Below are 14716 nucleotides of genomic sequence, written 5' to 3'. Positions count from 1 at the left end.
GGATTTGAAGAATATGTGATATAGGATAATCATGGCACATTCAAGTCGTAACCGTTGTTCTTACTGTGTTTACGTACTGATCGAAAAAAATTCATTTGCTTCATATGGCCTCTTTTCATTTAATCAAATATGATGGGCTTTATGCCATCATTGACCCACCAAAACCAACGTAATGGTAAAATAACTAGAAGATAGATCCGCCCGCGTTGTGGCGCGGGCGATTAAGGAAGAAACACGAATCAATACAATACATAACCTCATTAAATATGATAAACACGAACGTTGTAGCCTTCTTATACTTTAAGTTAGTGTCTCATTGTCATCTTGTTCTGGTTCAGGAGAGACATATCACTGCTGGGTTAGTACACGCTAAATACCACCTGGAATATCATAGCAAAATATGTACATCAAAAAAAGTTTAGTATCACAGTTGACCTTTAAATTGAGAAAATAACACTCATAAAAAAGTCATGTCTGTTATATGCAAAGTCTTGATGAAAAATACTGTTATACACAATAATTTTAGTAACAAAATGGTCATGAGGTTGATTTAAATCACATTCTTTGATAACATATAGTCAACTCGACATGTTCTGGGCAACACCACACATTCTAGTTACATCAATATTAACAAAAATGGATGGACTAATTCATATAAAAAAATAGTGCGACTCACATTAGAAGATAGGCCAAACTAAACCGTTTCAAATGCTGAAATGTGTCCTCATGACTTCTGTTAATAACCTCTATTAGAAGTAATACGTATATTGTAAAGAGAAATATTTGATTTGCCAATGGGTTTAGGCATCTTTATTTTAACTTAAATATACGTTAAATGTTGATTCACATATAATTACAAAAGATACTATGTAAGAAATTCAGATCAATAGTTTTATTCCAAGTTTCAGTGGTTAAATTAAAGGCATATATAAACAATATATTGAAAGGGAAAAAAAATTAGTAGAAGTAACCTGTAGTTGTGACCCTTATAACTATGACTGTGGTCCATGACGTCGAGGTTGAGATGGAGTTCGCGAGTAACTTCATTCTTAACACCCATCACTGAATGTTTTTTTAAATTCCAAAATCAGTTTATTATTGTGTATTCTTGGCCTCGTCTTCCAACACCCTGCACCATTACTGGTTACAACTTCCATGAATGCAATCCCGAAATGTGTTGGGACAAGAAACAGAGCAATTACATGTGGTAGTATCCCGTTTATAAAGTGGAATGCCAATCCTGATTAAAAAAAGCATAACCATGATTGAATATCCATATCTTGAATTTTTCTTGTTTAAAAACAAAGAAGAGAAAAGAAAAAAAAGGGTTCCAACCAGCAAAAGGGGAAAGGGTATTGTAGATATGATGAGCAGCGTGGTGTCACTTGTATAGAGATTTCATATCATGCAACTCTTTGTGGATCCAGTAGATGCCAAACTAAAAAAAGTAAAAAAAGACCCAAGTACACATGAATACTTTTTTTATCTATGATCAAACAGTATTAAATATTAAGATGATAAGTCTGGTCAAGTTACCTTCAATCTTTGACCATCGGGAGCAACATCTATATCATGAAAGCAACACCTGCCTATCCACCCCCAACCTTTTAAAGGAACTTAAAGTTAGCCAACACTGCAACAAAACAAAACTTAATAAGTGTGTTTCTAAGTTGTTCATTTGTTTCAGAACATCACATCAGATGCTTGATTTGCATAATTAACACCTCGTGTTTAACCCATAAAAATCCCGGCTTGTGGTTTTTCATAAACATCAACATAATTAACTACGGTGGCAAGTCTTAACACACTCAATTACAAATGGGTTGATTCCACTTATGTTTTTACTAACGGGTTAAAATTAGAAAAAAAGTAGTTTAAAAGGAGATCTGTTGAGAGTCACTCGAAAAGTATTTCTACTGCATACAACCTCCAGAATCAACTTGTTGCAATAATGAGATTATTAGTGTAACAAAAATGTTGACTAACAATGCTTGTGACCTGACCCATCTTGACCCACAACAAAATTTACCCGTACACAACGCGCCCGACATGCTACCTTGTCACCTCTAAAATAAAAAAAATATACATGATTACTCTAAATCATAAATCCCTACTGAACAGTGAATACACAGTAGTTTGGGGGGGGGGGGTTATTGCACGGACCTCCCGGCCGCTGGAGTGATCCCACTCCACAAGCTAGCAACGTCCAATGCTGCCTGGCGGTGAATACCCCATCCCGAGCTGAGTCCGTTTCCCTCTGGGAAGAAGGTGGCAGAATACCCCCTGCCTGGACTCGAACCCGGGTCTCTGTGAAGAGTAGAGGTGGGACTGGCCAACTGGGACACCCCAGTTGGTTGAATACACAGTAGTTTTGTTATGTAGAAATTGTGCAAATAAATAGCCTTTCCTTTTTTAATTTTTCAACAGTTGATAAACATTTTTTGTTGGTGAAAAGTATTTATGATACCTTATAAGTGACCAATCTAACTCCATTAAGTTGGTGAATGCTTAATTTCATTTGAGATCAAACAACTATAGGGTATGTGGCCAATCTTCTGGGTAATATTTTTTGGTATCATTCAATCGCGCCTCTAAAATGTGGCCATGTAAGCAGCCTTTCAAAACCGATAAACCAACTAAAAACACCCTCTCCTCACTCGATGACAAAACTCATCTGAACCCATCCTTGTAAGCTGGCCTCTAAAATGTGGCCATGTAAGCAGCCTTTCAAAACCGATAAACCAACTAAAAACACCCTCTCCTTACTCGATGACAAAACTCCTCTGAACCCATCCTTGTACACGGATGCGGCTCTAAAAAATGCCCTCAAAATAGACTATTGTTGATGCAGTTAGTCAGCCATAAGTAGACTTATGGAAGATCACACTAAAATTAGTTCTCATTTATTTTAATTTATTCTTTTAATAATTTACAGAAATCAAACATCATCAACCAAAAGTAAAAAAAAAAAGATCACATGTATGTGATCCATCAAAATATATGCCCAGTAACCATGAGATAAACTGTGAGCAGGGAGCAACAAAATTGTCCTTTCAAAATCATGCACTGCCAATGAAACAAACTAAGATTGTTTCTTTCATGAATAGAAAAATGTTACTAACTTCTACACAAACGACAAGGAGGAACATAACAAACAACACATCGAACTTACATAACAACAACCAATCGGTCACCGGAGTTTTGTAACACAAAAAATAGCTTAAACGGAAACAATGAAAACCGATCTAAATGAAAAAGAAACATACAATAGAAGCTAGGCTTACCAAAATTCTTGCCGGTGTAACGGTGTTAAACGGGTTCCTCGCGCCGCCTCCATCTTCTTACTGTAAGCATACCCACCATCACGAAAGCAACAACAATTCCAACGAATGAACACTACGATTAAGCTAAACATACCTGTTGGAGCCCTAATTTACCTGACAAAAACCATCTCTTGCCTTGTGGTGTTGTAGTGTTAGGTCGCCAACGTCGATTTGGGGCAAACCGGTGGTGGTGAGCGATGACTGGAGAGCCTCTGTGTCGATTTGGGCGGTTATGTAGGTTACAAAGGGGAAGAAAATGACAGCACAAACACACGCGTCTTCTTTAGACAATGTACACGTAACCTAACCAAAGATGTGCACAAAACTCTCTTTATGCAAACAGTACAACAGGTATAAGCCTAAAATTGTTGCAAATTTATAATTTATAATTATAATTTATAATTATATTATAATATAATATAATATAATATAATATAATATAATATAATATAATATAATATAATATAATATAATATAATATAATATAATATAATATAATATAATATAATATAATATAATATAATATAATATAATTTATATTTATAATTTATAATAGTATTAAGCTTTAACCATTCTAATAGTATTTATTAACAGGTAGAGGATCCTGTAAAAAGTGCTCAAAGTGTGATAAGTGTATTATAACACTATATATAATACTATATAACACCATATAAACACCGTATAACAATATGTAACACCATATAATACCATATAACACTATGTAACACTATATATCATTATATAACAAATATAACACTATAGTTTGTCTGATAGCATGTCTATGATAGATATATAGTGTTATATTTGTTATATAATGTTATATAGTGTTACATAGTGTTATATGTTATTATATGGTGTTACATATTGTTATACGGTGTTTATATGGTGTTATATAGTATTATATATATTGTTATAATACACTTCTCACACTTTAGGCCCTTTTTACACTATCCTTACCCTTTATTAACATAACAATTGTTAATTACAGTTATTAATTAATAGGCTTTTAACAAAACATTATATTAATTAATATAAAATATGTTAAGCCCAAACTATTATTTGATTAATCAAACTAATAATTAATTAACAGGCCCAAATAACATTCATGTTAAACGAGCTCGTACTCTCGCGTCACCTAACTCGATTAATCACCGACGTTATTTCTTCGATCAACAAGTTGATCCAATACCCTAAAATACATGTCGATAATACTAAAATAACCAACAATATTTTAAATAGTTTGTGACGTAACAACATACATATAACACTTTAGGCAAATTTCTACAAGCAATAAATGAGAGAAATGTTTTGTAAGAAATGCTCGACCTAAAACAACAGAAATGAGTTTTGGATGAATTGAATCAACACGGGCACAACAACCTGTGCTCGGTGGGGTAATTCTCAACCCCGATAACAAAAAATAAATCAACGAGTTACTATCGGATAAAAAATTGCAATACTCACTTATATGAGTGAATAGACGTTATAATACAAGTTATTCCTTAATATCCATTTGTTTTTATTTATGTAAGCCAATACATAAAATAATAATAATAATGGGTTAGTATATAATAGGAAATTTATTTGGGTAGGAAGCAGTAATCTTAATCATCTATTTATTTAATCAAGGGCTAAGATTAAATAAGTGAAATTAAAGAAAAAAATTGGAGGCGCGTGGGTTTGTTAGGGGCATTCTAGTCAATCAGGCAATAGTTTCTCTCTCCTCTAATTACCCCTCATTTTTTAAACGTTAATAACTCTTTCATCCGACATTTTTTTTAAATTGCACCAAAAAACGTGCGTTTTTTATCTTTAAAACAAGTATACTATTGCTATATTTTTGAATTTTTTTTGAAAACCCAGTTGCGTAAAACGAAATGAAAAAAACTCAGTTGTGTAAAACGCAATGAAAAAAAAACCTAAAAAATGACATTTTTCTAAAACCCAATGCACCAAAAATATAAATAAATGTCTTTTTTGTAAAACGCAATGGCCAGAAAACACAAAGAAATGTCTTATTTCTAAAACGCAATAGCCTAAAAACCCAAAAGAAAGTGTACTTTCTAAAACGCAATGGACTGAAAACACATAAAAATGTGTTTTACCTAAAACGCAATGCACAAAAACACAAAGAAATGTCTTATTTCTAAAACGCAATGGCCAGAAAACACTTAAAAATGTCTTTTTTCTAAAACGCAATGGACTGAAAACACCTAAAAATGTGTTTTACCTAAAATGCAATGGCCAGAAAACACTTCAAAAATGTGTTTTTCTAAAACGCAACAGCCAAAAAACACATAAAATGTCATATTTATAAAACGCAATGGCCTAAAAACACAAAATAACGTGTTCTCTCTAAAACGCAATGGACTAAAAACACCTAAAATTGTGTTTTACCTAAAACGCAATGACTAAAAACACTTAAAAAAATCTGTTTTTCTAAAACGCAATGGCTAGAAAACACATAAAAATGTCTTAGTTCTAAAACGCAATGGCCAGAAAACACTTCAATCGACCCCAGCCAGGGGCTCTGCCCGCTGCCCTCGGACCCCCGCCAAGATCGTAAAACGCAATGACTAGATTCAAAAACCCAGATCGTAAAAATGCGATTCAAAAATTTCTTACATAGATTTCTTCATATTTCTTCACCGATTGACGAAATTTGAATGTTAGAAACACTTATCAGCGATCGAATCAAACGAGTCGAGTGATTCGCTTCAAAATCACGGGGAAAAAATGAAATTTTGTATGAAATTAAACTGGGTTTCTTCAAAAAAGCTAAAGAACACGTTGATTGGGTGTTTGAAACATTGATTTGTTACGAAAATCGCACTATAATGTAGTGATTATTGAGATAGAAAGTGAAGAAATGGTTGAAGATGGTGGGTTTTGAAAATGATGGGTTTTGAAGTTAATGGAGAGAAGAAGGAAGAAGAAAGGATACGATTGACTAAAATACCTTTTCTCTTTATTTTAAATTTTGACACATGTCATAATACTATTACTTCCTATCATTCCTATCCAAATTAAACTTCCTATTTGATACTCATCCTAATAATAATAATGTATTTTATATTCTTTTTAGAGTAAATTGCCATTTTAGTCCCTGAGTTTTGTCCAAATTGCCATTTTAGTCCAAATAGTTTTTTTTCTCCTCTGGGTCTCTGACTTTTCCTTTTTCTTGCCATTTTGATCACATTGCCTAACTTAGTGTAAAAACCAGGTTATAATTAGGGGTATTTTTGAAATTAAATTATTATGAGTTTTATAAATTATGTTGTAAACTACCCCTGGTTATCACTACACAACAGTTATGCCAAAAATACCCCTGGTTATAACCAGATTTTTAGACTAAGTTAGGCAATGTAATCAAAATGCCAAGAAAATGGAAAAATCAGGGATTCAAAGGAGAAAAAAAACTATTTAAACTAAAATAACAATTTGGACCAAAAACTAAAATGGCAATTTACTCTTCATTTTATTTGGATTCTTATAATGTAGCTAGGCATGTTTCATATTTCATCTTGAAAAGGATATTTTTGTTTCACTGAAATACATAATGTAGCTAGGCATGTTTCATATTTCATCTTGAAAAGGATATTTTTGTTTCACTAAAATATTTTACACGTAAGGCTGGAGGGTGTGAGGGCGTTACCTCCGCCACCTCACCATGTATAGCGTTCATATGGGCTCTATCACCACACCGTTCAAGTGAAGAGGGGGCGCCATACCTTCATCACCACCATGGTAACGCCAAGCTTGAAAGTTTCAGGTAAGGCCCACAACATGTCAACCAATCAATTTTTTTTTTAATTTTGTTTAATAGGGAGCTCTATCCACACCCTACAAATTAAAGGGGACTCCATGACTGACGTGAATCTTACGTGACCTGATAAAGCCCCTAAAGGGCTCCAACCACACTCTCCTCCAATCTAACCGTGTATGTAGTTTAAGTATCACTTTATTTTCAATCCATTTATAGTTAGAAAAACTTACATTATTGTAGTTTAAGTATCGCTTTATTTTCAATCCATTTATAGTTAGAAAAACTTACATTATTATAAAACTACAAATAGGCAACATATTATATTATGGCTATTGTATTCTTGGCTTTGATAGTTTAAAAAAAGGATTTTTTTTTCTTTTTAACTCTAAAGTTTCAATCTTTAGCAATTTAAGTCTAAAGTTTCAATCTTTGATAATTTAACTCCTTTGATTAATTTGATTTTTCATTTATATTCAAAAGTTTTCATCTTTTATAATTTAACCCCTTTGATTTTTTTACTTTTAACACCAAACTTTTCATCTTTTGCAATTTAACCCCAACACTTTTTTACTTTCAACTATTGTCATTTATACTTTTCATCTTTCGCAAGTTTACCGTTTAACGTTTCGTTCTAAATTTTCCGAGTTAACACGCCGCAACGTCCGTGTGGGGTTCAACATTTGTTCTTCTGTTTTTTCTCGTTTGACTGACCCGTCGTAATGTGTCTATTTTTCCCCATTTGATAGGTATGTCGCAACGCACGAGTCAAAGATCGACTTAGTTATTTTTTTCTATGTTTTACAGAAAGGCTCACGCTCATGTAAGAAACATTTGTCTTTCATCTAATATGATATATAACTAAGGGGATACGGTGTGGGTTCGGCAACCCAGCGGCAAAGGTGTTTGCCGCGCGGCAAACACCGCCGCCGACCAACATTAAACGCGGCAAAACATGAAAGGCGGTGAGGGATTACCGAAGCGAGAAAGGAGAAGGTTGCCAAATTTATTACCCCCCTAACGGTAATATTACCGTTTGACTTAAAAAAAAAAATTGTTTTTTAAATTTTTTTTCACCCTATATAAATACCACTCACACATTTTAAAAAAATACACCTTTCTCTCTATACTCTCTCATTCTATTCTACACTTTGAAAAATATGGAAGGCTCAAAGAAGGGTGAAGGCAAGAAGAAAATGGTAGGGTCCGGTTCAAAGTCGAGGCCTCAAGATAAACGTGGTTCGGGTGGTAGTAGTGTCCCGTTTAATCCGCAACTTGGGTTTGCGAGTCACACCCAACCTCCATTTTATTTTAACCAACCCATGCATCAAACTTTCGGTTATGATACCCAACCCACCCAAAATTGGATGCAATACGGTCCGAGGATGACTCAAGCCGGTTATTATGATTACTCCCAAGAAGCGCAAAATGCTTTTGACCCGTTTGCTTTTCAAAACCCAATGTCACAATCACCAACCCAAGACGAACAAGATGACGCCGATGAGGAGTTCGTGCCGGAAACACAAGAACATGAGTTACATGATATTGATGAAGATGTTGCGGATGATGAAGATGTTGCGGATGAACCGGAAAAAAAAGCAAAAGCCAAACGGGAAAATTGGTCGCCTAGACAAGAAGAGGCGTTGGCAAAGGCTTTTGTTCATTGCACTTTGAATAAAAGAAAAGGCAATCAACAAAAGAAGGATAGCTTTTGGAAGAAAGTTCTAAACCACTTTAACGAAACGGTCGGCGGAAGTAATCGAACCCACCACCAAGTTCGATCAAAATGGGTGACGATGCAAACAAAAATTAACACATTCAACGGTCTATATCATCAAGCGGTAATTTTTTTATACGGTTTATTTTTTTTATACGGTTTATTTTTTTTATACGGTTTATTTTTTTATACGGTTTATTTTTTTTATACGGTAATTTTTTTATACGGTTTATAGGATCGTTTACGTCCTAGCGGGAGTGACGACGCATATGTAATGAAACAAGCGTTAAAGGATTACAAAAGCAAAGAAAATATTGACTTCGCTCATGTTGCGGCTTGGGAGGTTGTTAGAACAAGTGAAAAGTGGTCGCCGGTACCTTTGTTGAATGAAGAAAGCTCCGGTTCGGGTCTAAAAAGAAAGTCTTCAGATTCGGGAAATTATGCCCGAGGATCACCGAATGTCGAAATCTCAAGCGGTTTCACTATTCCCGACATAAACGAGGATCCTTCACCACCACCACCAAGACGACAAACGAGAAAGGAGAAAAAGGACAAAGGGCCGTCTTCAAAAAACGAAAATCCAAGAGATATAACAAGCAAATTCGAAGAGTACAAGGCCATGAAAAAAGAGATAATGGAAATTAAACGTGTACGAGAAGAAAAATATTTGACCTTGGCCGATGAGCAACGAGAGGCGTTGCGACAAACAATGTACGAGAAGGACTTTGAGTGGTATAATCGGCTTACCGACGACCTTAACCCGAAGATGTTGGAAGTCGCACTCGCTAGAAAACGGGAGATCGCAAAAAAATATGGATGACCTTGTGATTTTTAGTTTTTTTTTTAAGTTAGATTTTATTAAAAATGTAATGTTTTATTTTTATTTAAGATGTAATGCTTTATTTTTAATTAAAATGTAATGGTTTATTTTTATTTTTAAAAAGTTTATTTTTTTTCCATTTTATCTTAAATATAAAAAAAACATAAAATAAAAATAAAGTTTGCCACTCAGCAAGTGTTTAAACCAATGCCAACAATTTTCAGCAAAGTTTAAACATTTTTGCCTAATTGACATGGCACGCTCTGATTGGTCGGTTTTTTGTTTTGCCACTTTAAACTGTTTAACCACTCCTTATACCCTAATGAATCCCTGCCGCATTGTGACGGGTGGTAATTCTAGTTAATATTCAAAAATCAAAACTATCGAAGCTACTAAAGTCCAATATCATGTGACTAGACCCGTAACATAAGGGGAAGAAACAAGAACAATATAGAAACCTGTATATTTATACCCCATATCACCCCCCACCACCTTCACTACCACCAGTCCACCACACACCTTCAATATTTTGTCTTGTAATTCAATAATAAGACACTCGGTTCCCTTTTTCATCTTGCAAGTCAAAGATCTCACTTTCACTTATACTATGTATACTAGGTGAGGTTCATTACACTACATACTGCTGCTTGCTATTGCTATGCTACAAGCATTCACCGAAATGGCCCAGTATCTCTCACGTGAAGCAACAAGATCCAAAAGAAACACAACTTATTCTAATCCAAGAATGCAACTTATTCTCATATGGGTAATCCTAATTGCCACCCATCTACCACCTTCTTCAGCCGTCCATCGCCACCATGATTCGTTACCTTTCGGCGGGAAAGCTGTATTCTTTAAAACTGCATCACCACAGCTCCATGCAACAGCGCCAAGCCGACAACGACAAGCCGGAGAAGAAGATAAAAGATTAGTTCACACAGGCCCAAACCCTCTTCACAATTGATTAGTTATAAGTAAATTTTCATATTTTTCAGTTGAATTTTCATTTCTGTTTTTCTTTTAGTGGTTAGTGGTAGATTTAAGTTTTGTAACTTGTAAGTTTTTTCTATTATCATTTTGTTCCTTGTCTTGAATTCATCCAAGTTAGAACTAATGGTGGCATGGTTTAAGTTTTAGCCTTTTCAGTCCATGTTTAATGAGCCTGTGACACACTCTAGGATATGTATAACTATATACATACACATACATATGTGTGTAGAGAGTGAGAGAATTTACTGTTGTTGTTTTCTTTATTCAGTGTTCCATACTTCCATCTGAAACCTTCTGTGGAAAAAGTTAATGTGTTTCTGTATTGAATTTGATGTAGATGCTGCTGTCACTAATTTAATGTTTTGTAGGTGATGTTTAACAACCATTGACTTACTTATATCTATACTATATATTTATATAATACATAAGAAAGGACAAAAAAATAATTACTAACTTTTAAATAATTAACAATTCTTTTACATAATTTTAATAGTTTAATTTTTTTTAACGGCCAACAGAATCTATTCCGAGTACTCTCTGGGCATCTACTTGACCAAACGGAGTACTCCAAGAGAAACCCGAATCCACCACCAATTCCGGGGAAAACCCGATAACCCACCCGCCCGTAGACACGATGATGAAATTATCGATAAAACCCGTTTGACTCAAGCATCGAACCCAGGTTTCCTTGGGTCTCCTATCATTGTCCACCAGTGCCTCGCTCTGCACCAAGTGAAAGTTGAACCTGTATCTCCCAAGAGAAATGCAAGTCTTTCACCACTTGATCTAGAGAATTACAACTTTAGAAAAAGAGTAAACTTCCGTTTTGCTCCTTGTGGTTTGGCCACTTTAACGGTTTTGCCCCAAACCTTTAAAAATAGTCATTTTCATCCAATAGTTTGCTATGGTTTTTCTATTTTGCTCCCCGCCTCTAACTCCATCCAAATTGTCTGTTTTTTTTTTTTCATTTTGCCCCCTGCAGAAAGCAAAATAGAAAAACCATAGCAAACTATTGGAGAAAAATAACTATTTTTAAAGGTTTGAGACAAAACCATTAAAATAACCAAACCACATGAAGCAAAACAGAAGTTTACTCTTAAAAAAATATGATATCCAACCTTTTGTTTTGTAGGTGATGTTTAACAACCATTGACTTACTTATATCTATACTATATTATATAATACATAAGAAAGGACAAAAAAAAATAATTACTAACTTTTAAATAATTAATAATTTTTTTTAATTTTAATAGTTTAATTTTTTTTTGAACGGCCAACGTTATCTATTCTCAGCATTCTCAGGGCACCCACTTGACCAAACGGAGTACTTCGAGAGTAACCCGAGTCCACCACCAATTCTGGGGAAAACCTAGTAACCCACCCGCTGGTAGGCACGACAGTTAAATTTACCAGTAAAACTCAGTTGGCTCAAGGATCGAACCCAGGTGTCCTTCGGTCTCCTATCATTGCCCACCAGTGCCTCGCTCTGCACCAAGTGGGAGTTGAACCTGCATCTCCTAAGAGAAATGCAAGTCTTTCACAACATAACATGTTGCGTGATTAACAGTGTCTATCTTCTCCGTCGTGTCACGCCACACCCATTTAGTATATAATTATATATAGAGAGACACGTTGTTTTTCAATCTTGAAAGTTTAAAAACACAAGTAAATGGTTTGAGTTGAGATTAAAAAAAAGAGTTAAATGCCCGGATAGTCCTTATGTTTGCTCTTTTTTCACCTTTAATCCCCAATTTTCTAAAATTACAGCTATAGTCCCCAACTTTTCAATTTTCGTTCCCGGATAGTCTTTGTGCCTAACATCAGTTAGTTTTCTCAGTTAAGAGGGTGTGAAATGACAAAAATACCCTTACTATAAAACAAAATAACTTAATAGATTTATTTATTTGTAGGACTCACTCGTTTATAAAAACAAAATAAAAACCCCAACCCCCCCCCCCCACCTTCCTCTCTCTTTCTTCTCTCTTGACCCTTACCACCTTCCACGACCACCACACACCTTCATCTTTTCCGGCTGAAACGCCCACCTCCGTCACACCTAGTTGTCATCACCATAGACCGTCGTGGCCTACCACCACCACCAAATCGCTTACTCCTACATTTTTTCAGGAGTAGAAAGGAAGGGAGGGTTGAGTTGGTTAATGATGAAGAAGGAAGGGAGGGTGGGGTTGGGGTTGGTCGCCGGTCGTATGTCTGAGAAGAAGAGGGAAGGGATTGTTGACTTTTAGTTAAAGTGTTTTTATAATACAGGTGGAGCCCACAATATAATTAAATTTCTTTTTTGTTGTTTTAATTTTTATGTTTTATAGAAAGAGTATTTTTGTCATTTCAAACCCTCTTAACTGAGAAAACTAACTGATGTTAGGCACAGAGACTATCCGGGAACGAAAATTGAAAAGTTGAGGACTATAGCTGTAATTTTAGGGGGCGTTTGGTTCGCGGAATGATTTGGAATTGGAATTTGTATAGGAATTAGAATTTGAAGGAATTGGATTTGGAATTTAAACATTCCACTTGAAATTGGATTTTGTTGGAATTGGAATCTCAATTTCATTTTTGTTGTGTTTGGTTGTCAAATGAATTGGAATCCATCACGCCGGCACCCACAACCACCAGTTCGGATCAAAACGGTTCGCATCGAAATGGTTCGGGTCGAAGCGGTTTGATTCGAAACGGTATTGGTCGAAACGGTTCGGATCGAAATGGTTCGGGTCGAAACGATACGAGTCAAAACTGTTCGCGTCGAAACGGTATGGGTCGAAACGGTTTGGATCGAAACCAGTATGGGTCGAAACGGTCAAAGATTCCAATGAATTTACTTTAATTCCTTCACATATAGGAAGGATTTTGAATTCCTTTAGTTAAAGGAATTTGAAGGAATACATGTCTAATTCCAATTCCAATTTCATTGTCAACCAAACACATGAAGATTGGAATTGAGATTCCAATTCCATCAAATTATGTGAACCAAACATCGTAGGTAGCGTTCGTTTCATGGAATGGAATGGAATGGAATTAGGAAGTTTTTCTTTGTAAAATTGATCTTGGTTGGGGGAGGGATGAATTTGAAATCCCATGAATTTCTTTAATCAATGAAATTTGTGACTATTTCAACATTCCATTCCTTCATTTGAGTGAAGGATTTCTAAGGAATGTTGAAATAGTCACAAATTTCATTGATTAAAGAAATTCATGGGATTTCAAATTCCTCTCTCCCCCAACCAAGATCAATTTTACAAAGAAAAACTTCCTAATTCCATTCCATTCCATTCCATTCCATGAAACGAACGCTACCTTAAGAGATGGAATTCAAATTCCAATTCCCTTAAATTCAATTGATTTCCTGCGAACCAAACGCCCCTTAGAAAGTTAGGGACTAAAGGTGAAAAAAGGGTAAACCACATGGACTATGCGGGCATTTTACTCTTAAAAAATTGTTTATTTATACAACTTACACATGTGCACATATTACGTACACATAATTAAAAGTTAAATAAAAGTTGTACATAAAAAAAAATAACAGCTAATACGTTAAGTTAAGATTTAGGTTTGTTATTTCTATTATCGTAACAATTTGATGTTCCAAAATAAACTTCACCACACACGGGATTTTTTTTTGAACGGCCAACAGAATCAATCCCGAGCACTCTCGAGGCACCCACTGGACAAACGGAGTACTCCGAGAGTAACCCGAGTCCACCACCAATTCCGGGGAAAACCCAGTAACCCGCCCGCCCGTAGACACGACGATGAAATTACCAGTAAAACCCGTTTGGCTCAAGGATCCAACCCAGGTTTCCCTGGGTCTCCTATCATTGCCCATCAGTGTCTCACTCTACACCAAGTGGAAGTCAAACCTGCATCTCTTAAGAGAAATGCAAGTGTTCTACCACTTGATCTAGAGATCATTGGCTACACACGAGATTTTGCTAGAAAAAACATAAATTCCTGAAAAATGTGAGAATCTACCTGAATTCACTACGTGTGTGTGTGTCTGATTTGATATACTCTCACGTAAACTCAATTTGAACAACATACAAAGTTGAAAGGAGTAGAATAAGGTTGAGAGGAGTAGAATAGGAAAA

General features: G+C 35.2%; 1 protein-coding gene and 1 long non-coding RNA gene across 6 annotated transcripts; one reads left to right on the top strand and one right to left on the bottom strand.

Annotated features, from left to right (window-relative positions):
• Window positions 1-80: 80 nt before the first annotated feature.
• Window positions 81-3581, bottom strand: LOC110911417. 5 transcript variants are annotated; one of them, XR_002576941.2, is made up of 6 exons: window positions 3285-3581; window positions 1537-1633; window positions 1336-1438; window positions 972-1240; window positions 677-733; window positions 81-380 (listed from the first exon to the last, which is right to left on the bottom strand). It is a non-coding gene; the product is annotated as an uncharacterized LOC110911417 (long non-coding RNA). The 5 variants fall into 5 exon arrangements; XR_002576940.2 differs by lacking the exon at window positions 677-733 and having other exon boundaries at window positions 3285-3344; window positions 3418-3577; XR_002576942.2 differs by lacking the exon at window positions 677-733 and having other exon boundaries at window positions 3285-3344; window positions 3438-3577.
• A 4665-nt stretch (window positions 3582-8246) lies between these two features.
• LOC110913607 lies at window positions 8247-9623 on the top strand. Its single transcript, XM_022158429.2, has 2 exons — window positions 8247-8927; window positions 9039-9623. The coding sequence occupies exons 1-2, from the start codon at window positions 8247-8249 to the stop codon at window positions 9621-9623; spliced, it is 1266 nt and encodes a 421-aa protein (XP_022014121.1).
• Window positions 9624-14716: the final 5093 nt, after the last annotated feature.

The sequence above is a fragment of the Helianthus annuus genome, chromosome 15, assembly GCF_002127325.2.
Source record: "Helianthus annuus cultivar XRQ/B chromosome 15, HanXRQr2.0-SUNRISE, whole genome shotgun sequence".
Classification (NCBI taxonomy): domain Eukaryota; kingdom Viridiplantae; phylum Streptophyta; class Magnoliopsida; order Asterales; family Asteraceae; genus Helianthus; species Helianthus annuus.
The sequence above is the reverse complement of the archived record's forward strand: the minus strand, read 5'-3'. Positions and strand labels throughout refer to the sequence as shown.

Excerpts from the sequence above, each read along its gene's own strand:
- LOC110913607 (XM_022158429.2), top strand. The coding sequence starts at position 8,247 with ATGGAAGGCTCAAAGAAGGGTGAAGGCAAGAAGAAAATGGTAGGGTCC. Across the intron at positions 8,928-9,038 it reads ACGGTCTATATCATCAAGCG|GATCGTTTACGTCCTAGCGG; the intron begins GTAATTTTTTTA and ends TACGGTTTATAG.